This window comes from Serinus canaria, chromosome 1 (genome assembly GCF_022539315.1).
Source record: "Serinus canaria isolate serCan28SL12 chromosome 1, serCan2020, whole genome shotgun sequence".
Lineage (NCBI taxonomy): Eukaryota > Metazoa > Chordata > Aves > Passeriformes > Fringillidae > Serinus > Serinus canaria.
In genome coordinates, this window is record NC_066313.1 from 43510087 (window position 1) to 43534684 (window position 24598).

A 24598-nucleotide genomic window follows, 5' to 3' on the forward strand; every position below is an offset into this window, starting at 1 on the left:
CTAGCATCCAATCTAAACTTGCAATGGGCACACAGGTGAGGAAAAAAGATGGCCTTTTACTTCTAAGGGCACGAGGTGCTGTGGCTAAGCCCCTGCAGGTGTGAGCAGTGCTGAGCAGGCTCCCTGTGATGCCGGTGTGCAGGAGCAGCAGCCCAGGACAGCAAGTGGAGCTCTGCACTAGGGCACTCCAGTTAATGAACTGGAAACATTATTAACTAAGCCAACATCAGTCTAATGGGAAATCTGTCTCCACATATGTTGTACAATTTTTTTTATTATTGAGTCAGCTAGGAATTGTTTAATAAACAAAGCCAACGGGAAGCATTCAAATAAATGACTGAAGAGACACACATTTGTTCACTGATTAATTTTGTGCATGCTCAAGTCTCTCAGGTTTTCTGTTCTGCAAAGCGCTTTTGGCTTCTTGTTGGATGACATCTTCAGCTTCTGTAGAGTTTCTGTGGCCAGCTGGGCACTAGACGAGTGTGTCAACATCTGCCATGTTCATCTTCATGCTTCCCTTGTGACCAACTGCATTACAGGAGCTGTTTGTTGGGGCAACGTGGATCTCACTAATAATGACCACAACATCATTTGGGCACATATTTTATGTTTAGAATGACTGAAGGCTTTTTTCTGCATTGGAGTAGTTTCCTGACCCAGCCATGACTATTATACAGGAAAAATTAAAACTGAAGGTATGAGGCATGTTTGCCCTCTCCTGTGAGAACTCCAGCATGAGAAGAAAACTATTTTTAAATTTTGATGTACAGTTATCAATCCATTTCTATGTTTAAGTCCAAGCATGGTCAATATACCTGAATTTTATACTTCCTCTAAGCAACAGGGTTTTCCCCATTCTTGCCCTTTATTGGGCAGTGATCCTTTTTATGTTATATGCACTGAACATGTGAAGTGCCATGAAACCACAGTCCATGGCCTGGTTGTTTGTCTGCTGTGCAGAACATGTACTCATTGTTGCCTGTTTTGTTAAAACATGCCAGCTTGGTTTGAATCCAAAGGGACTTTTGCTTTTAGAAAGAGGCTTGTGACACAGAAAACAAAGACAAATTGAGACACCAGAACTAATTTCTAGCAACAATCAATGAGTTTTGGTTACTTCTAGTATTTCACACTGCATTTTTGCCTTTGCTTCACTTGGAAATGAAGAATAAATGGTTCTTAGACATGATCTTAAAGTAAACAAACAAAAAAATGTAAGAAGTGTTATGGGGATACAACAACTAAAATTCTGTAAAGCAGTTATATGCTATAGGTGACTGCACTTGCTTTTGTGTATCCTTTTGATATGTTACATCAATTTTTGAGACTTTTGCAATGTGCAATGCATTCATCTTTATTCCATGTAAAATGCAGATGCAATGTGGTAGATTAAAAAAAAATCAATTTTATTTAGCTTTCCTATACATTTCTGTTCAGAGGAAGAGTTCCTTATGTTAAAACAAGTCACAATTAATATATTTAGACTGGTAGCTGGCATAAGCCTTAACTAAACTGTGTTGAGTAATGCTCACAGCAGGCTGCAAATATCATACAATGACTAAAAGGAACTAAAACATCAAACAGTTAAACTAAAATGAATTTCTTAAAAACCAGTTTATCTACATACATAAATATATCTTTTAATCTGGGATACTAAAAATGATAAATTATTTAAAGACTGTTTTACAAACCATTTTAGCTGACAAATAACAATAAACTCACAAATTAAACACAGAGTCTGATTCTTTAAGCCTGGTGGACAAGTCATCCCTGGCCTTTAAAGAAGTTCCTTCCTGCTACACTTTCAGGATAACTTCTGAAAATTATTTATAACTCTGTTTTAATTTCCAATCAATCTTTTTTTTCTTGTTACTATAGACACAAAATTCATATCAAACCCAAGCATATCCCTTTGCTTTTCCTCTGAACTTGAAATCAAAGTTTTTGCTTAAAAATAAAACTTGAAATCCCTGAAAGCAGAAACTGCTGATTGCACAAACCCAGATAGAAATGAGCACTGAGGAATTAAACTTCTAGATACACTAAAGCTGAATGAGTTGATTTTTCCAAAAGAAAACCAAACAGCTTGTAAGAAGGAAGTAATTAGTAAACAAAAGAAACCACAAAAGCAATAAAAACCATCCTAAACCTATTAACTTCACACAGAATAAAATGCTAGGGAATAATTTCCACTCCAAAGTAAAAATGATTTGCCAAAATATTAACAGCAACAAATAAAAGGCAGCCTTGCATTCAAGCCAGAGCTGGCACAAAGCACACTTTGGGTGAACACATACATGCTTCTGTGCCACGGAAGCTCTTCTTCAATAGTGCCATTTTTTGGATAATTCAGTGAAGTGCAGCTGGCTGCGGTACTGTGGTGCGAGTCCCACTGCCCACCTTTGCTCCCATCACGAGAAGCAACAAACAATTTCTATACACACAAAGTAAACCAGCACCTGCTATCCTGCTGCCCACATAGCACTGCATGAGCTCAGTTTGAGGGGAGGAGGCTGAGGCATTTACTGCATTTGGATTTTTCTCTGGGGGAAAAGGGATCCTTGATGGTCACTGGTGCCTGATCTTCCAGGCAGTCTCAGGACATCCCCACAGGCATGGTCTTGTTCTGGGTGCATGTCCAGGACAGGACTACCAGCATTTTCTCTTTAACACTTTGGATTAAAGCTCCAAGCTGAGGCCATGAAGGAAGATTTGCTTTGCTGGCCTCTCACTGTGTTCCCTAGGAGCCACTATGCCAAGGCTCAGGCACAAGGACTTGTCTTCAGCACAAACATGACAGCTACTGACACATCAAACACATTCTCAGTAATCTAAGTATTCCTTAGGCAGGACCTTTAGGGTTTCCCAATGCATTCTCTCCTGTCCCTGCACCAAGTGGGAGCTGCCCTGATGTGTTACCTATCACGGAAATTGCCCCTCTTCTCACAAAACCCAAAGGAATGACAACCAAGCACCACATGTTGAGCTTTGAGGCAAACATGGCTGGTGTAATGCAACCAACGGATGCATAGAGTACCTCACTGTGTGGTTTCTTGGCTATTTTTTTGAGACATTTCCCTAGTCCACATTTTGAGTCTATTAACTCTATTATCACAAACCTGTCCTGAGACGTTAAGCTTTCACCCCAGCCAAGACAAGTCAGACAACTGAGAGTGGGAAAGAGGAAAAACTTTGACAGCTTTACACATAAGTCTATCTCCTATATATTGTGGCCAACCAGGAAGAGTGATCTGGACCTGGCTTTTGGCTGCTGGGATTGTAAGAAAGACAAAAAATGCAACGTGCACACTTGTGTACAAGAGATGCACCTAATGTTACTGCAAAAAAATGTTCACCTGTAATTTCTAAGTGTTAGTCTTGATTTGTTTCTCCTTTTAGTGTTCAAGATCTTAGGTCTAACTTTGCATTTGGAGTAATAAACATTTGCATTTGGTTTTTTATTGGACATGTTACCTCACCAATGGCTTATTATAACCTTGATTTCCTGAGATACTTCAGGTTTTCCTGTCACAACTTTTAGTGAGACAAAACAACTATTTGTTACGCATTCATCTTCTGCAATACAACTAAAGCAAAACAGTAATGAGTCAAACTGTAGCTACCACTGTGTTTGATAGAATGAGGACTTTTTTCTTCCCATTTATACTATGTGGAAGAGGTCTGAGACACTCAATACACACTCACTGATCAATGTACAACTTTTAAACCCTGCATCAAGCCTTTCAGTTTTGTATTTCCAGTTTAATAGTAACACCATGAAGGCAGACAAACCCACACAGGAACTGGTGGAATCAAGCATCAGGAACCAGCACATGAGCAGATCCCCATAACAAGGTGTAAATTTTCCTTTTTGATTTAGGATAACTTGGTTTAAAATGTGTTGTGCAAGTGATTTTGCCTTGCGGAACTCTGCCCTTGCTGGAGAAGGAGAGCTGCTGTGTTGGTGGCTGAGATGATGTTCACTCCTTCAACAGGAGATGATACTGCTGTGATGCTCCTGCCTGGGACCATTATTCAGTCCTGTGCATCCTGTATCCTACTACAGGGCAGGGTCAGACTCCACAGAGCAGTAAACAACACTATTCCCCAGAACAAGAGTACTTTGGTAGGGAGGCCAAAAGCGACACCAGTTCTGTAAACCAAACTGATTGCACTGGAACGATTATAAAATTATTGCATTCGAGTCTGGGTTAATTAAACTATAGCTAAAAAAAAGAGCATTTTTCATTTAGTTGTTATGTAAAGAGGACAGACATACTCCCCTAAAGAAAAACCACTTAAGCAAAAGAAAAATGGACTGCTTTAAAAAGGACTTTTCCCAGTTTGCTTCCAAAGTTCTTTGACTTCTTTAATGCTTTCTTTTTTCACACACTTCCAGAAACCTTGAATGCCTTGTTGCTGTGGTACCTGTTAACAAAGTTAAAGTATGTTTAGCATTTACACAAAAACTGACTCCTATTCCCAGACTGTGTAAATACAATATATAATGTGCTGCTGCTTCTGTAGTTCACATGTGTAATATCAAATTCTCAGTGGCAGCAATCATCCCAGATTCACATGCAGAAAGGACTACCCAGTTTAAAATATATATCTTTTTCTATTCATTAACTCTACCCGTGTTTCTACAAGCATTTACAAGAGAGTTGTAGCAATCATCTGTGGTATTTACAAACAATTATGTCAGCTTGTTACCCTCAAGCCTCGATGCATTCGGTTCCTCAGGACTCCAAGAAACTCGCTGTGGCTGAGGCAGTCATCTCCATCTAGATCAAAAATCTTGAAGATGGTATCCAAAACATTATCTGACAGATCCTGTCCTGTTGCCACCTTCACTGCTCTCTTGAACTCAGCTAATAAAGACATAATATTACATCATAGGTGACTGAACTTGCAAAGGAAATGGAAAGCTTATAAATAGCAGGATTCTGTAAAATTTACAATGGCTTGCGCCTATCCTAACTGGAGAATTTGGGATGTGTAAACTAGTAAACTATTAGGAGGCCTCAGTTCATGTGTTCTTGAGCTTGCAAGTTCTTCTTTCGTAACACTATCTTTATTAATTTTATCATAAGCTTTAGCAATGCACTGCTTCTCAAGCAACACTACAAGTGATAATTCTTGCTAGAAATAGATGAAAATTTACATGCTTTTGGCTCTTTCTTGTTCATACAAATGGTAAGTGTTTGCCTCACTATCCTCTCATAAAAAACCTTATCATTTTATATCAAGCCAGCTTCATGGCAATTCATTCTACAAGAAAACTCTTCTCCTCAGAGAACTGTAGGTTATGACATGCTCCACCTCAACAATCTCCTCAGCAACTCTGCAGAAACACAGACCATCAAATGGTCAAGGCACTGCTCCCAGCATATGGCTTTATATATCTGTAGTTCTGGTTTTGAGAGAAGCTGGCTACCCCCTCTTAAATGATGTTGAAGAGTTACTGAGGATTTGTGGCAGAAAAAAGCTGCCACACCTCTCTGGAGATGTACTTTCATCTTCAGCTCTTTTTTCTTCTCTCTTTACACCACTATGGGCAGTATAGAAACACCCACTAGCCCCTCTTTTTGTCCTGTGGTGCACAGAATTTGGAGTTTTGGCTCAAGGAAGATGAGAAAGTGTGTGGGGCTGCCACAAAACAGCAACTTGTAAGAGTGGAAGGATTATTTATTATAGCAAGCACAATCACAACACATGAATTGGATGCATTTTTGGAGTCATCATGGAAGTCTGAATTTCAAAAAGGACCTGGAGGTTATTGAAGTGTAGCAGTATTGTAGATTTTTACAGCAAGCTGTCCAATGAAATAATCAATGCAATATTAACGTGGTTCTGCTCTCATAAACAAGTGCTGTTTATAAACAGTGCTATAAATATGATTAGTTGTGAAGCTTACTAGAGGGAATAGCATTCCTGACATAGCTCTCATCTTTCAACAATTCCTGTATGGATGTAGTTATTATTTCACAGTTGATTTAAATAGAACTAAGTAAAAAATCCTTCTGTAAAAAGACATATCACAACTTGAAAAAGACATAAAACATGTTTATAGTAGTCTTAATTTTGTCTTTGAAAAGATGTTAACTGTTTCATCTTTTGAAGCTGAATTTAAATCCAGACATGGCACTGTCCTTTCTTTGAATGTAACACAAATAAAAGAAGATCTTCTACAACAGTGGGGCACAACAATCTTCAAGCAAAGAAGGGCCACCTTACCAGAGAGAAGATGAGTTGTGAACTTAGAAGAAAAAGAAATCTAGAATAAAAGGAAGGACTAAAAGACTGTCTTATATTTATATGAATGTTCACATGTGTATGAATACACATGATAATGCGGACATTATCATGCAAACACCAAGACAAAGAACTCAGCCAAATTTGGGAGAGAATGAGACATACAGGCATGTAGCATTTGTGAGTTACCTCAGCAGCTGGCTGATTTTGATTACAGTGGGGCTTAGTGCATAAACAGACTAGTAATGAAAGTCACAAGTCGCAAATCCCCCAGTCTTCTTTGGTTCAAATCCCATCCAAACACTGATCTTTCAAGAATATGTATTTCTCTTTCCATCTTCTCACATCTCTCATCTTTTTTCACACAAGCCCATCAAACATTAATTTCAATGAATGTTAATATCTCCTTACATTTCTTAAGGAATTTTTTAATAATGGTGCTATTTTGAAATAACTTATGAGACTTGTCCTTCAAGTGTAACAACTAAGTAGCAACCTCAGGATTAAAACAAAAAGCATTTGTATGTCCATAAAACTTTTGATGCACTGCTCCTCTTTCTCCTACATGGGAAGAAAGCAACTCCCTTCCTTGAAATCTTTATTGTAAACTTCACTTTATGACATTGTTTCTTTTTGATAGACATAATTGCATACCATCCTCCCTCCTCAGCACAGGGAGGACATGGATTGAGTCCAGAGGAGGGCCACAAAAATTATATGGCAATTTTTGGGATGGAGCACCTCTTCAGTGAAGAAAGGCCAGGAGAGTTGGGATTGTTCAGCCTGGAGAAGAGTTACCTCACAGCAGACTTTATTGTGGACTTTCACTATATCAAGGGGGCTTATAAGAGAGTTTTTCCAAGGCCTGTAGTGACAGCAAAAGCAAAATGCTTTCAAAGTGAAAAAGGGTAGATTTAGACTGGACATAAGGAAGAAACATACAAAGTTATGGCTGTCTCATCACTAAAAGTGTTCAAGGTCTGGTTGGGTGGGTATTTGAGCAACCTAATCCAGTGACAGAATTCCCTGCTTATGGCAGAAGGTTTGAAAAAAGGACCTTTAAAGGTTCCTTCCAACCCAAACCATTTTATGATTTATTAGTCTGCTGTTATTAATCCACATATTACAGCACATTAGAACTTTGAAATGAAAACACTTTGGAAACTTTATATGATTATTTTTTAATGAAATAGAACTAAGCCCAAATACAGAGCAGTATAATATTTTTGGACTTCACTGTGGTACTTTGGGATAACTAATTTACATTAATCCCATAATTAAAATGATTTTTTTTTTCCTTTAAAAAAACCCACCTGAAAGGTGTACAGCACTTACCTCGCTTAACAGGACGATTGGCTACAGTAAACATCTGCATGGCGATAGAAAAGTCTTCCAGATTATTCGTAAACTTGCAAAAAGTCTTGAATTCTTCCAAACTGATGTTCTAGAGTATCACAGAATTCAGATTATATATAATGAATATACATTCAAATCCCAATTATTTTATGTCATTAAACCTGGTGGGACTTAAGAGTTTAGATGTGACTGCCTACTCATTGTTGACATTTGTATTTCTCAGCTGGACAATTATCATTGCTTTTACTTGTATAAAATTCAAGGGCTACAATACTTCATTCGGCAACTGGCTATCTCATTAGATACTCACATTCAAATAAAAACCTGTGCATACAAAGGAGGAAGGAAAACAAAGTATACCAACCTCTCCTGCTTCGATTCTGTCCTTCACATTCTGCCAGTAAATTTCATTGTTTTCCTCATCAGTGAAGTACAGCAACCATGCCGCAAAGTCTTCTTTTCTCATGACGCTCAAACCCTTTGAAAACTTGATGAATTCCATTTCTTGGACTTCTGTTTGCAGATTTTCCATGAATCTAAGTGTAAACAGATATTATCCACCACTTGTTACTTCCATCCCTGTATCACCACTACTACCTTAGCTACCAAGTGCCGCCAACACCAGCTCTGAGCCACAGACACTTTCGGCATTGTTGTTTAAAACAGCCCCCCAGTTTAATTGTCCCTGCGCTCGCGGATGTGTCCAGGGCTGCATTTCCACAAGGACACCAGCAGGACGCGCTCCCGGACTGCACAGGCGGCTGCTGCCAGCAGAACTTAGGGACGCACTGGACATCTCGGTATTAGTCGTGTTTAAAAATGCGCAGATAAAGAGATAAAAAAATCGGTAAAGCAGCAGCAGAATGAATGAATGAATGAATGAATGAATGAATGAATGAATGAATGAATGAATGAATGAATGAATGAATGAATGAATGAATGAATGAATGAATGAATGAATGAATGAATGAATGAATGAATGAAAGAAAAAGGACCTGGTAACTGAAGGCCTGACACATGATTTATGAGGTTTCATATTAAAAAGAGAGGACTGACAAGATTGCAAAGCACCTAAAAAGATGAGGCCATAATAATCACAAAGATGAAAGAGGAAACTTGAAATTGCTGTAGGAGAAGATGACTGAAAGTATCAGAGATTATAACTACATACAGAGCTTTGGTGAATCAGTTCTGTGCTCACAAGAGGATAGATCAGAGAGGATTACAATTGACTTGTATGGAGTTAAGAAGAGCACAGAAAATGTTGCAGGGCTTTGGGAAAGTAAGAGAGCTGTCTGAAAAAGGAAAGAGTCAACATCAAGGTTTTTAGGAGGCACCCATTCTTTTGGGAAAGAAAGAAAAAAGTATTACAAGAAGCAAATAATAACCTGAAGGTACAGAGCTGTAATTGTGAGTTGTAGCTTCAAGTTTTTTCAGTTTGGTCTATATGGCTAGTATTAATTTTGAAAAAGTTAACATAGACAATACGGTGTGATCCATTTGATACTTTCCACTTCAGAAATGGGGCAATCCAAAAACAAGAGGTAATTTTTAAATAAAGGCTAAAACCAGTGGTGCTTGCCAGAAACCCCTCCGTATTGCTAAAGAACCCTTCTTTATTGAGTTGCAGAAATTATTGACAGGAGGGAATGAAATACTCCTATATTAGGACAAGGCAATTAACTGGAGAAGAGGACAGCTAAGGGTCTGTGCAGCCAATATCAGCAGAGGCTCATTTGCTCATCCATGTTTACCTGGCCTCGCTGGGTTTGAATTCTTCCCCTTGAAATTACAGCATTTGAGTCCACACAGCTATCTTTAGCTCTTTAGTGAGATCACTTGGACAATTAGTAGCTTGAAGCTCTGTGAAGTCTATAAGGGGTTAGCTAAGACTGCTCTTGAAGCATAAGCTCTCTCTTATATTTTTCCCCCTAACAAGTAGAGCTGCACATGCAAATAAAGGGCCAACAAATGCCTCACAGCTCAGGACATGCAGGTAAATGAAAGCCTGATAGTGAAGTGAATTTAAGTTTCAGGCCAGGACTGAATTAGAGTAATATGGACGAGGGGTACAAAATGCTGTCACATTTTATATGTGCCTTTTTCTGGTCTACTAAAGGGGATTCTACAGTACATGCAAGCACTAAGATGTTCCTCCACAGTCCACCTTAAGACCTGACATACTTTCAACTTCCCCAGCTCTCCCTCTCAGAAGTGGATGAAACACCAAAGGACCAGGTAGTGCAACCAGTGTGACTGGGTAGCCCTTTGTCTTGCAGAGTGGCCAGAGCTGCCTGCTCAGCTTGCAAAGCACTCCTCTGTTTTCAGGCCCAGCTGCTGTCTTTGTAACTCACAAGGAGACTGCTGCCTCTGGCCAGCACCACAGCCAGCACGTGCCAGGGAGACCAGCTCCATGGGCTGGCACAAGCAGCCCTGCCACACCCATGGCCCCAACAGTCTCCGCAGGTCTTGGGAAGGGAGGTCGAAGTGCAGAGGGAGAGAACAGCATGGATCTGGCATGCAGACCAGGCATGGAGTCAGCCCAGCAGAGACTGAGTAGGGCCACTTGGCTGCATTTTGAGAGTGGCCATCACAGGCAAGGAGGAGATGGTATTTGGGATGTGTGGTTTGTGGTTGGCTGGAAGGCACAGCCAAGACTGTGCAGAACAATTTCTTTGACTGTAGTTTCTAACTCATGTAACGTCTGGTCTGGAGGAGGAGAAGTTGCTGAAAATGAGGTCACTCACAGAAATATGCCTAAAACTTGGATGCAGAGAAATGAGACAACATGTGTTTTATTTTCTTGGATTTTTATCTATGAAAGGTAGACAAATTTTTCAACAGACTTAAGGTCTTGAAAATTGAGCTATTTATCTTGGGGAGAAAGCTCTCAGTCATTTGCTTTACTGGTTTCTAGCCACAGGCAACGACATAGAAACAGATTCTTCCACCTTTTCTGAATATTGCATTTCCTTAGGCAGACAAGCATTGGTGACCTGCCCTCCAGCCATACCCAATAAGGCAGATCAATCATTCCTACACGATAAGGAAGGAGCCCACCAAGCTGCACACATCAGCCTGCTGAAAGGGGCAGCAAAGCCCGAGCAGACAGTGAAGGGTTTGGCTGCGGCATTTTCAGTGTGTTCTTGCTTCTGCACCCTCTTCTAATTGAAGTTCATTTCAACTTGTAGGCTCGCTCCTGGCAAGCCAGAGTGGGAAGATTTCCTGCCATATCAAATCTTACTTGGAGCAGTAGCTGAAATGTGCAATTTAAAATTTATGTGATGGTTTCCCATATTACAAAAATTAAAATACTGTGAATCATTGCATCAGCATTCTAGGTCACTCTTATTCCCAGATGTGAGAGTTAAAAATCCTAATGAGGGTTTTTTTTAAAGTATAAGTTATTAAAAGTTATTAAAAATAACTTTCTGGTTAGGAAGTAAAACTTGATACGTAAATGTCAAGACACCACTACGGATACTTGCTTTTGCATCTTCTGGATCATAGTGCAATGTGTTTCAGCTGTGAAGTCCTCAAAATGTATCCAGATATTGGGAAAAACAAGCACAGGAATGAAATTCCTGTTCTCCCAAAGTCAGTGGGATCTTGGCTGGGGACTTGGTAGGGAGTCAGAATTCAAGTACAGGAAGAGCATTCTGATTGAAGATATGCTCTACAATTCAAAAATGATTACACTGGGAATACTCTTATGCTATAGAAGGTTGAAAATGAAAGAAAGCTTCAAGTTTTCAAGTAACGAAAAGGAGAGGTAAACCATAAACTTATAAGATGGGGAAAAGGCCAGGAACAGAGAGCACTTTCTTTAAGACAGCCCACTTTATCCACACTCTCTAAAACACCCACGTTGAAGGCTAATGGCCAAATTTGTTATTGTGTTACAATAGCATCCAGAAACCTTATCGGGATTTATTCCTCATTTTGTAATGGGCTCTAGTATAGAAAAAGGGAGTCTCCCAAGGCTTTTGGCAACTCAGCTTTAATAGTGAGAATCCACCACAACTAGAAGTGAAAATGTAATAAAAGAGGGGAGATCTCAGGAATGCAGCTATTCCCCCCCCTCCAAGTGGAGAAGTGCTACCATTGTATTCTTTATGGCATACAAAGTAGATTGAAACACTAAAGGAAATATTGGGGCAAGTTTTTTTTTCACCTCTTGACCTGAACTGTCTGTGCAGAGCTTCAACACTCTTAATACAGAACTGACCAGTTCCTGTCACACTGATTTATAGGAAGGAATCTAACAACAAAGATAGTGGTGGATATACCACCACAGCATTTGCACCATGCTTTGGCTCCTCTTTGGACAGCAAAGTCCTTCTGAAGAATTGATAACCCTCTCTGATAACCAAAAGACTGTGGCAAACCAGCTGCAGCTTGCCTTTTTGCAATCTGACTTTCAAACCAGAATATAGAAAATCTAATAAAGGCTTGACCAATTAACCTTTCGAAAACATTTAGATCTATGCTTGTAACTTCAGGCTTGCAAGCATTAAGACAGTTAATCAATCTCACAATTTTCAGAATTGCAAGCAAAATCCTCTTTGATTTACTGTCCTTAGCATTTCCAAACCAAAAAATTCACTTTCATTTTAAGTGCTCTGTAGAAACAAACCAAACTACTCTTTTGCTAAGCTCACACAAAAGGAAGAAAAATATTTTTTTCAAGCTCTTTACTAAGTATTTGGGAAATATTCAGATTGAGTTATGACAGGAATATCATGAAGCCAGATTTTGTTGCTGTTCTCCCCTTCCTCACTGCCTGATCTTGGCTGTAACTGATGTAATCTCTATGTATTACGACTCTCTCTATATGCACACACATAGATAAAAGTGTAGGAACAGAGACAAGCAATCATACTCTATTTCTGCAAAGCAATTCCAAAACCTCAGATGAAAATCACTGAAAATATATAAACTGTCATCACAGCAAAAGCACAGTATGCTGGCTGATGATGACACCTGAAGAGACCCTGCATCCATGCACTGGCACACACACACCACAGCCCCCCCAAAAATGTGAACACTAGCAGTGGGGTCCAGCCTGGATCATTTTGGCTTCTTAAATGAAAGGTTAAAAAAAATGTATCAAGGAATTCAAAATACTCAAGGAAAGAAACAGGATAAGTAGGGAAAAGGCATGATTTCTGTATGGTTATACAATTTGTTACCTTTAATCTAAAGCAGAAATTAAAAAAGAATCATAATTAAAGAATATTTCTGGTAAAAAATTCTATTAACTGATGAAACTAGAAGCAAGATATCAGGTAAGAGAATGACATAAACTGGATTGAAATGTTAACTTTCCTCATACTATTAAAAGATGCCCATTGTTTAACCATACTGGGAAGTACTTTTTTTTGTAAGACATCCCAGAAAAAAATACAACAATCAGAGAGTTTTTAAAATATCCTTTCCATACACCCTGCACTTTCTTTTTTCCTTCACAGAGAATGTAAGAGATTTAAGCTTGCTTGGGGACAGATTACAGAAAAAATCACAGCAGTCGTAAACTGTTTAGGGAGTGAAATACTATCTCCTCTTTTTTTTGGGATTAGACATACTTAAACAAGATCAGTAAGGGACTTTTTTCAGGGGAAAACAACCCCCAGTGTCTGTCAGGAAGAAATATTTCCTATACCTAGAAAACTAAGTAGTTTTCTACTAAGAATAAAAGACAGTATATTTGATATAGTTGGAAATTAAAGCACAAGTTAGATTTTTTTTTTGGAAAGAAAGGACCAAACATTTTTTTTTTGTATTAAAAACCAGGAGAAATCCATACAAAAGAATAAAAAAGCCTTGAATTCTGGGGACATTCTCTAAGACAGGGTCTGGTATTAGAAGATGACATTATTGTAGAGGTGTAAAACTGAGTGGTGTCATCTGAAACAGAAACTTGTTCAGATCTTCTGAGAAGAAAGATGGCTTCATGTATTAAATCTACCCTTTTTGTTACATGATTTTAGGCTTACTGCACATTCTTCTATATTTCCCTAAAAAAGGTTACAGGAGAATACTGTTCTAGCTGTATTTGACTAAGAGGACACACCTTTAGTAGTGATACACAAAAACACACTCCAGAAATTTGTATTTCCTAACATTTGCTTTTGAAATTGTAAATCCTTATTAGTAATTACTATAATGTCCTTATGTTAAGGACAATACAACTAATAAGAACTCATCTAGCAGTCTGGAGCTGAACATGTGTTCACTGAGTACTACCTTAAGACGCCTGAAGATCTCTGAAAGTACCTTTACATTTGATGAAAACACTGCCTGAGGATTGTCTGTGTGTGGTGGCCCAAGAAGCAAACACCAGCTGGAGAAAGATGCCTGGCCATATTCCCTCCCTATTCTCAGTGTGCCTCCTGTATTCAGGGCAGTGGGAAAAGAGGCACAACTACTGGTTTACATCAGCCTCACACAGCCCCAAGAGATGTAGAGAGTTTCCATTTTCTTTGTAGCATCTGAATGCAAAGAAAGGAGAACAGTTTGGCAAATTAATTGCCCTGGTATATTGACTGTGGCTGTCTGACATTTTTTAAATGTTTGGACTGTGGACTAAAAGGCTTGGATAATGCTGGTGTGCATGTAGATACAGCTGGTTGCACACTTACAAAAGGATTTTTTAATGCCAGACAAACTGAAAAGAGGGGGCATGAGGATAATATAAGTAGGTAATGAGATAAGAACAGTCTCAGCTTTCAGAATTCCCATATAAGTACAGTGAAATTTCAGAATGAAAGCAGTCCTGTTTGTTGAGGTGAATTATTTTTATATTTTTTGTGGTCTTTCCTTTTTTTTTTTTTTCCTTTTGCGTGGTTTGGTGGTTTGTTTTTTTTTTTTTAGTTTTAAGGACTCTGAAGCACAGCAATATCTGTGTATTTAACTAATGTGACAAGCTTTAGTGTGTCCTAATCAAACATAATCACCTCTATTTTCTACTAGGTACTACACTGATCAATGGAAAAGCTTTCTAGGCAAGAACTTGGAAAATGATAAAAGCATTTACCATCATTATTTTTTGCTTTTGAGAATGATCTATGTCTCTACAGCTCATCAGTCATCTCTTGTAAAAACAATGTGGCACTTTGATCAAACAGCCAACAATAGCTTCCCGCAGAAGGTAAAGTGTTATGAGAGGCCATCAGATAGAAATCACATTTTCTCTGAACAATAGGAACCCAGAAATGATGTGCTTGATTTACTTGCAAATAAAATCATGTGAAAGGTGATATCCTCGCAGAGGTTAAGAAGACAGCGATCCTTTTATTCACCTTTCTGCGTGTTAAACAAACTCCACTGTCACGCTGCAGCTGAGATGGAGTGTCTACGCAGTGATAAAGAGGCACATTCCAGCCCCACGAAACATAACTGCCACTGTTGAAAAATTACCTGCATTAAACCTTACACTTATCCCACAAATTTTAAGAGCAAGATGTGGGAGTTTGATTTTGATTACAGGCCTCTATCTGTGTGGCAGGCAAAGGTCTTTAACCTATGTGTTCTGAATGTACAAGGTACATAGTTTCATCAATGTCATGCCTCATTGGGTCAATGCAGGATTTTATCTAAAACCTGAGGCTTTTCAGTTTACACTGTATATGCAAACACAACCTTTTACTGGTGCTCTCTGCCTTTTGTTTCATTGAGAGGATCTATGGTATTTATAGAAAAGGGAGCTGGAGACATCTTAAACTTATTTTACTCACTTAGATTCCTATTGAGCTGAGGTCTTCAAAAGGGAAAGGTTGTTTATTTGAAGACTGGTACGTGCCAGAGCCACTGGAGCCAAACACTTTTTAGTCTACTGATTGCAAAAACATTCATTTTTAAGAGGGCTGCCACACATTCTCCACTTCTGAATGCAAACTGAAGCAAAACACACTATTCTACTTTATTTTTGCAATCTGCAAATTACTGATTATTTTTGCAAAAAAGGTAATACTGATAGATAATCTTCTCTTGATGCCATGCTACAATATGTGTATCAAGACTCAAACAGGTATCTGCACAGTCTAATTGCAAAAGTAGTTCAAATGGTAGAGGAAAAGGCACTGGGAAAGTTTCAACAGAAGCTGGAATTTGAAGCAAGAGGAGAAGTTGCCTGTAGCTTACCATGACAGCTGTAATGGGAAAGGAAGTATCTCAACTCAGAAAATATTTTTAAATTGATTAGAAGTCACTTTTTCTTTGATTTGGTCACAAAAAAATAGGCATGAATCACATTGTTTTAAGGTATGCCACCACAGAGCTGCCAAGAATGGGAGTCTCAACTCTCCCGGCCCACAGCTGCTAGGAGTTATCACAGTGCTCAGCTCCTGCAGTCACCAGACTCTAGGAGCTAAATGGGGAATTCAATCATGCAACATCATGAATAATCTCCACTTCATTGCTTAATTTTCTGTATCAACTCAGTGTGATGTCAGATAAATGACTGAGTTGGGGTCAAGCACAGGGGGTAGGAAAAAGCCTGGCTCCTGTTAGGCTTGCCTAGCTGAAAAAATACCTGAAAAACTCGGAAAAGCGAAGTTTTTCCTTTCCCTGTTTTCCAAAGAAATGTACCAGCAACACGGTGTTAACACCACAGTTGTCCAGTTCTGTTTCCTACAAAACAAAAAAACTATATGATTGTTATGCTTTGCATGATCATTAATATTCACCATTAATCTAAAAATATTTATTTGAACTAGAATTTCCCAAAAGATACTTGAAATTTAATTACTGTTCCCAAAGCTATCACACAGGATCTGAGTTGAACAACTCTTCCACATTAACTGCTAACAGTGTATTATAAGTTCTGCTTCTAAATATTCTGTATGAAAGATAAGAACAACTTCCAATCACCATCAGTGCATTTTATTATAATATTTTATGATTTTTATTATTAAAATGGAGAAGGTTGCAAGTTAAATCTTTAAGAAACTTTATTCTCAGGCGAATGGAAGGCTTATATAAAGTTAGCATCTAAGTAAGTTTTTAGTTAGGTATTTCTAACATGTTACAGCCATTTAAAAACATTCATGATAGTCTAATAAATGAAACTAGGAAAATACCAACACTGATAATGCTCTATTATATGAAGGTCTTACAAGGCTTCTGGGAAATTTTCAGGGTTAGTGACTTTTCTATAAATATTTTTAAAATCTGAAGAGGAAATTTCTGCAGAGAAGGCATACACAGTATTTCAACTCAATCTTTCAGAAGCCTAAACCCACACATAATGCTGGATTTCTGCTCTATGCTTCTTTCAGCACCAGCATACTGGCATTTCTTTGAACACAACAAAACGCTAAGCAACATGAAGAGAGAATTTTTTTTTAAGTCTGAAGGGATTTCAGCATGCTATTCTTATGACATCTAAATAGCCTCTGTGTCTTTTATCTGGTGGAAGAGGTAAGATGAAAGACAAGAGTCTATTCATAAGATTTAATATTAATGGTTATTTAGCTTTCAGCTTCATCAATAACAAGTCCCATTAGTCCCCCATGTTTCATGCTTACTGCATACATGACACAGTTATTGTATAGTGAAAGCAGAAACATTCCTCATTTCTACTACAAGCTTCAGTTCACCAAATGCCAGTGATATGAGTTATGTATGAGTGAACCTAGAAAAAAACCACTTTTCAAGCCATATGCAAATTGCACTTACTGAACTTTTATAATTTAATTGCAGGCAAAGAATATTTAAATACCCATAAGATCCATCCTTCTGAAGTCTAAACACTTCAGATTACTGTGAAGACTGGTGCATAAACACTCGTATATGCTTTTTTGAAAGCCAAAAGTCAAACATTCATGTATGCTTATTTGAAATTCAAACCCAAACTATTTATATAGGAATGCAAAGTTTTCTAAAAAGAAACAGAGAAGAATCCACATATCCCTCACTGCAGCTAGATTGTAATCTGCTTTTTGTGGGTTTTGCTTACATGTTTAAAGGAGACTTGAAAAATGCAAGGAATAAATTTGCTAATGTAATTTTAAAAACTGAACTCATGATTACACAAATTAATGCTTCTAATTTAATTAATAAGTGTTGAAAACAAATTGAAAAATGAAAAATGAAAACAAATTGAAAAATGAGGTTTAAAATAACCTTTTCAAAACTAAGTCTGTGACAGCAAAAGTTTTTTCTTCTATTAATGCTTCTCTAGTTACAAGCTAGAAGAAGGCATACAAACAATACTTACCTCACCTTATCTAAGATGACAAAGCCTATCCCAGGATTTATAACAAATATGCACCTACTTGCTGGCTACCTTCTTTATCAGTTGAAATTCCACAGTGAAACTGGCAGATGTCCAAACACTATGTTAGTGAGAGTTAAATATATTCTAAAACTACAAAACAGTACATTTCTTTAAAGCATAAAATGCAACAGGAGACCACAGAGACTACACCTTAAGGGTGAAATTTAAAAAATTGCTTTTCCTAGAGTTAATGCTTTTAAATTAAAGTACATGTTAGTACATAATTCCTTTTTGTCCACAGAATCATTAGGAGCTTTTGCTGCTGATCTGTATAAATTAGCACCGACATGACAAATCCTTGTTAGAAGATAATGAGAATTCTATTAATATTTCCAACACCTCGCCCTTGTGAGCTTGGGTAACAGAATAACTCACACTTGGAGTGTCTCTCTTGGCAATAAGAATGAAATGGTAACCCAATCCCAGGCTGTAAAGCAGACCAGAGTGGTAGATTTCAGTCACTATCTAAACTGAGTGAAAGTTGTATTCTGGTGTATCTGGCTGCTTCAGGCCCTGGGATGCTGCACAATTGAACCCTTTTGATCTGTGCATTTTACAGAAAGCTGAGGTACAGAGTGGAAAAAGGATCCCAGTGGTCTTGATACAAGCACAGGATGGGGCAGAGACATGTATCATAAGTGGGGAACTCAGACATGTTCCAGAATCCCAAAGACCACACAATCTGATGCCACACAGGTCTAAAAACTAATGAACATGTGTGTACATATTACAAACACAGGCTAATTTTCCCAGAGTAATGTTAACGCCTCCTACACTTTTCAAAAGTATCATGAACTGCTGAATTATGCAATTATTCCTTTTTAAGCAAGATCAGATAACACAAGCTATTTCCTTATTACATTACCTAGGCTGTTAACATAAGAGGCCTGATGCTACAAACACTGAGTCATGGGCAAAGACCTACCTAATCCTGTAGCTCCCTACTGAGCTTTTGACATTTAGGACCTGATACTGCAGCAAGTACCAACAAGTGTCACTGAGAAGAAACTTATCGCACAGCGAGATGGGATTTTCAGAATAATGCACCTAACTGATTTTCAAAACTCATCTGAAATGTTAATAGACTTACTGTCTCTAAATTCTTACCACCTTTCCTTGCAGAATTTGCCTGAGGCATGACTGGAAAGCATTCATCATGATTAAAATCTGCAATTCGTTTCTTGTTCTCTTGCTTGCTTCCTGAGGTATTTGCTGTGCGATGTGTTACTTCACTAGAAATCGTAAAAATAATATGTATTTTGGATTGAATAGTTTTTCTTTAGTTGAGACAGAAGGAGAGTGAGTAGATGGAAGAATGGGCAGAGAAGTGAGGTTGGGCAAGGAGGACAATACCTTAGTTTCTGTCTGCTAGTGATGTCCCAAATCTTTCCAAAGGTAAGACTAAATCTTTGCAAATTTTTCTGAGTCCACTTCTCTGCAATCCTCTTTGTTTTTAATCTGCTAGCTCAGTCAATTCACCATGCCAGGCTTCTATCCCAGCCTAGCTTCACACACTGCTAAAGAGAATTCAAGCTTTCTGTCATTTTGAGAGTCTCCCAGATGCTGGAATATATCCTAGGACTCAGTTCTGGTAAGAAGGCCAAAAAGACGTGTCCATTATGAAATTAATCCTAACAGTTACAGTCAGTCAAAAGAACTGTAAGCAGGCCAGCTAGTGGGACCAGGAGATACAGAATTCCAAAAGCAGTTCTTTTTGGCAAACCCCAGACAGTCTCTAGTGGGCCCCAAAATGAAACTGTCTTTTATGATAAATCAACTTTCATCCTAATGTAAATCCATACTGAAGTTTTTCATGTTTTGCAATGCACGTTCTTACTAGGTAGGATTCAAGAATACCTCAGGTCTGATGCAGAAGGGCTGAAATGTGCACAGATGATTCTACAGAGGATATAACAGACAATATTTGAGAAGTCTGACAGAACATCTTCTAAACAATAAACAGCATCCAATAACACCCATAATTCCTATCACTGGGAGGATCAGTCCTTTTCTTAATGACAACCTATGCCATGGAATCACTCTGCTGTACACTTAGGGCCTCTTGTAAGGAAGAACATGGAACTTCATGGACATCCTCAGGTTTCAGTGCATCACGACAGCACTGCATCCATTCACATAAGGAGGTACAGAACAAAAATAGTTTCCAGCTGATGGAGCTAAAACTAATCTGAGAGCAGATGCTGCAGGAGATACTTTAAGCTCCAAACAGAAACAGCAGGCTGAATGTGCCAAGAGTTGGGGAATGGAACTGCTGCACTGCAAAACCTGAGGCTGCATGACCCATGCCCTGCTGGCAGCCTGGAAAAGCAGCTCCTACACACAGCTGGGAACTGTGTGCTCCTCATAGGAACCCAGGCCCTGCCTCTCTGTTGTGGCATACTTATAAAACGAAACTTTGCACCAGAAAAAGAGATTCCATTATGAGGACCCCTTTCAGGAGGTGTGAAGTGCTATGAAAGCCACTCTTTTGATCAAGGCAGACTTGGCCTCGAAGGCCAAGCACATCCATCCTCAGCACGTGCAAACCCTCTTGCTCTTGGTGCTGAAAATGGCTGTCACCAGCTCCCCAGCCAGCCCCTGCTCAAATATATTTCCTTCTCTCTCTTGATATTACAATGTCATCAGATCCTATGGAAAAATAAAATAATTTCCTTGTCCATGAGGTAAAAAATGACCCAGCACTTTTTTAATAATCTAACATTTTGGTGTCAGACAGTTTGGTTCTTTAAGGGGTTTACCTGCCTGGAAAACTTTCTTTAAAGCAAATCACACTGCTCCTTGGTTTAAAGTATCTAAAAGCTTTTCAACAGTATTCAATGTTAAATTGCTGACACAAAACATACATATTTATGCTGGAGAAGACAGGTCAAGAAAAAATGTGCATTCCATCTGAACTGAGAGGTTACAAGATTAATGACAGACTCTTCAGGGAGGGATATTAATTTTAGTCTTGGACTAGATTCTTGTAAAATCTGATGTGTTGCATCTCTGTTACAGAGTCCTGCTGCAGTAGAAGAGCACAGCTCTCAGCCACCACCTTCCCTCAGTTTTAAGTAGTCTTTAGTTATACTGAGCTAAGCAGACTTAGAAGCACTGAGTAGAAAACTTTAAAACAGGTAGAGATTCTAGGGAGCAGATAGGCAAATTATGATGACTTGCACAGTTCCTGTGGTTGAGGAAATGCATCACAATTCTGCACTGTCTGAAGGTCCAAGTGTAAAACCTTGTCTTGACCAGGTAAGCAGAGAGAAATGTGTGGATTACTAATGTAATTTAGTTCTTTTAGAACCACAGGGAAAAAAAAAAAAAGAGGGAAGTAGACAGTCTAAATCAACTTATAGTCAAATAATATGAAATTGTTCATGTGTGAGTCTAGAAGTACACTGCATATAGTCAGACAATTTCAGTTCATAAGTTTTCTGTTTAAAAGAGATGAGTAGCTGTGTTCCCAACTACTAGTTAAATATTAAAAAAAAAATCCCCAATCATACTTTTCACACTTTGTATAAAAATGTATTCATTAGGGAATCCAGAAGCATATCTTTAATCATTTGGAAATGAGATAATTCACATATTTCACAACACTAATTTAATTTCAAGAACAAATACAGAATACTCTGTATTGTCATTCCTTTTCTAACAGTAGCTAAAAGTAATTTATAAGTTTACCCATTACATAAAGCATATTAAATGAGAGGTATTGAAAGTACTTGATAACTCTAAATTGAAGGGCCTGAGAGCAAAGTCCCTGATCTGGATAACTGGTCTGTCCAGTAGATATTTGCCACAATTAGCATTGTTTTCACAGCCAAGACTCTAAAGCACCTTCCACTGTTCGAGTGTCCTTTTAAGGAACTCAGGGCAGGAACACAAAAGCAACAGGTGCTGCTCACCAGGCAACACCTTTTCAAAAGAAACCAAATCTTCTAGTTGGTGCACTTTCCTACTGTAATCTAGATCACTTCCAGGCAGGGAGTTTGTCTCTCCTCTTCCATGAACCATGGCTATGTGTTCAGCTGGATAGTCCATATGAAGAACAGTTCTGCCAGGAAGCCGATGGAGAATTTCCTCTGGCCTATGGGGAGGGTGTTTGAGCTGAGGCAGTCACTGCCTCTGCTGACTTCTGCACCATTTTCTCCAGTTTGATTAGAAAGAACCAGGTTTCAGTGTTTTAGGTCTGCCTGCAGCTCTCCTTCACCGTGTGCACCTCTGCTACGAGACTGCCAGATTGATTGCTCTGCAAAATTCAGCATGGAACTTACCAAAAGATGGAGCCAGATAAGGCTGGGCAGATTTTTTTTTTTCTTTTCTTCCAGCATCAATTATAATATTGGAATAAAAAAAGTCCTCAGCTAAAATACATGTAGCTGGATAACCAATTCCACTGTAATCCCATTCAAGGGCCAATACTAAGTGGTGAAAATTTGAATTTTAGGCATGTAAGTCAAAGTGTCTGTAAAAAGGTTGAGATACAAGCACCCCAGAAGAACAGCAAACTGATTTTTCTTCTCCTTATATAGTAACTTGATGAGTATTAAATGGTATCACCAAAAAGTAAATAAATGACTGGGACCTTTGTCTACATGCTGTACAGGGAACACACCTGCATAGACCTGCTGGTTAAACAAAGCTGCAGACCACCACTTAAACTGTATTTTCCTAGGTTGGTGATATTTGCCATCTGGTATCAGAGACTGGGTTTACTTTGAGAAAACAGCAAACTCATTTGCAAATTGAGAAAGTGCTGTGGAAATAAAGAACCATTCCAAACACCAAAATTCTGTTGCAGTATCTCAACTTTCAAAAAACATAGTCTACTTAAACCCTATATTTTTATGCTTCATCTATTTTGCTTAAAGGTAATACTATGACTTAGCATAATTATAAAGAATAAAGGGTAAAAACATATCCAACTACTACACTGTCAGATTCACTGCTTACAATGATAATCAATTTCTTTGGTGAGAAACCGAGACAGGAAGAAAATAAAAATTAAGAGAAATTTGATAATTTGGATTTTGCCACTAGAAATATAGAGACTATAATAATTTCAAGTAAGCTGTATTCCCCAAAGCTATTTAATTCTTCTTTCATACAAGAATTCCATTCATAATCTTCTACAAAACTGTATTAAATAACATTTTCTGGCTACAGTAACTTCAGATTTTTCTCAATGGAGAACTCTGAAGACAAACTTTGAAGCAAGACAAAAACAAAGTAGAGACATTCTGGCTCAGGTATTTAATTAGCTAACAATAAGCTTATGTGTTTATAACTAATCTGCCCAACTGTATCAAAGTTTCTCTGGAAATTTTATACTATAGCTGTGCATTCATGCAGAATAAAGATCCTTTTTCTTTCACTGTCATGGCATTTAAGTCTCAAATGAAATAGGTTTTGAGGAGCAGACAACCTTATTAATCCTAGCTATTTTAATCTGGTGATTGATGAAAAGATTCAAGAAAGAAGATGGTTGTTTGTCGATCAAACATTTTTTAACTCAGCTTTGAATATACATTGAGGGAGGAAAACTTTAGTGAATCAGAAGACAGTTTATGCCGAATAAATTTTAAGGATATCAGCAATAGCAACTTCTACTTTTTCCTCAGGCATGTAAAAAGTAAAGAACATAAGCTACTCTTTGTAGAAACTGCTGACGTATGATTTACAAAGCAGAGGCCTCTATAAATTCCTAACTGAATGCTTCCAATGTGAGAAGCCACTGCCTCATGCCCAGTGTAAACTGAAAGTTTACAGCTGACAGCAAGTTGCTGCTGTAAGCAGCATCTTTTAGTAATAGATGGAGACAATCCAGCTGTACTCTCCCCTTCTTTAGAATCACAGAACAATTTAGATTGGAGAAGACCTCTAAGATTATTGAGTCCAACCATTAACCCAGTACTGCCAAGTCCATCACTAAACCACGTCTCTATGCAGCACATCCACATGTGTTTTGAACACTTTCAGGGATGGTGATTCCACCATTTCCCTGGGCAGCTTGTTACAGTGCTTGACCAATGTAAGTGAAAATCTTTTCCTAATATCCAATCTATACCTCCCCTGGTGTAACTTGAGGCCATTTTCACTTGTCCCATCAGTTGTAACATGGTTCATCAGCTTCTTCTGAGATGTTTCAGTATGCTCAGGATTCACCCTCTCTGTTTTCAGTCTTACTCAATGTCACCCAGGCTACAGAATATCTTGTCTCTGTGCTGACTAGAGACTCAAGAAGAGACTCTACCTGAGAAGAAGGGAGGTTGTAGGTGGCTGAATTCAGGGGAAAACAGAAGAGAGGAGGAACTTATTTCATTGTCCCTTTCATTGATGAGATATATTTACCATTTGCTAGTGGTCTGCAAAAGAATGAAATTTCTTTTCCAGCTGGATTATCAAACTATTCTTTGTTTTTTCTGGTCTGCATCTACACTGCCTCTTTCTGGAAGTGGACTTAAGCAAAATAATCCTTGCCTTTGTCACCTCAATGACAATAACCACATTTCAAAACAACTTAGATGAGCTGATATCACTGCAACAGCAGCACTTAGGTAAGCTTAAGCTACAGAATTCCTTTTGGAAAGCCTTCTACTCTCATATGACAATATGGAGCTCTTCCTGAGATTTTCATAAATAGAAGAAAGTTACTTTAAAAGAGAGGCTCACAGAAACCAACCAAGTGAAGACACA

At 38.3% G+C, this 24598-nt stretch overlaps 1 protein-coding gene across 2 annotated transcripts in view; it reads right to left on the reverse strand.

Moving 5' to 3' along the window:
• Positions 1–256: 256 nt before the first annotated feature.
• MICU2 (mitochondrial calcium uptake 2) overlaps positions 257–24598 on the reverse strand; it is a 134499-nt gene continuing 110157 nt past the window's right edge. Inside the window, exons 8-12 of one of the 2 annotated variants that reach the window (XM_030234538.2) lie at positions 16148–16245; positions 7979–8150; positions 7594–7702; positions 4717–4874; positions 257–4431 (exon numbers count right to left, since the gene is read on the reverse strand). In XM_030234538.2, coding sequence (XP_030090398.2) covers positions 4327–4431; positions 4717–4874; positions 7594–7702; positions 7979–8150; positions 16148–16245 — 642 coding nt within the window. In that variant the 3' untranslated portion in view covers positions 257–4326. The remainder of the gene's footprint in view (positions 4432–4716; positions 4875–7593; positions 7703–7978; positions 8151–16147; positions 16246–24598) is intronic. The other variant, XM_050971352.1, reaches the window with a different exon arrangement.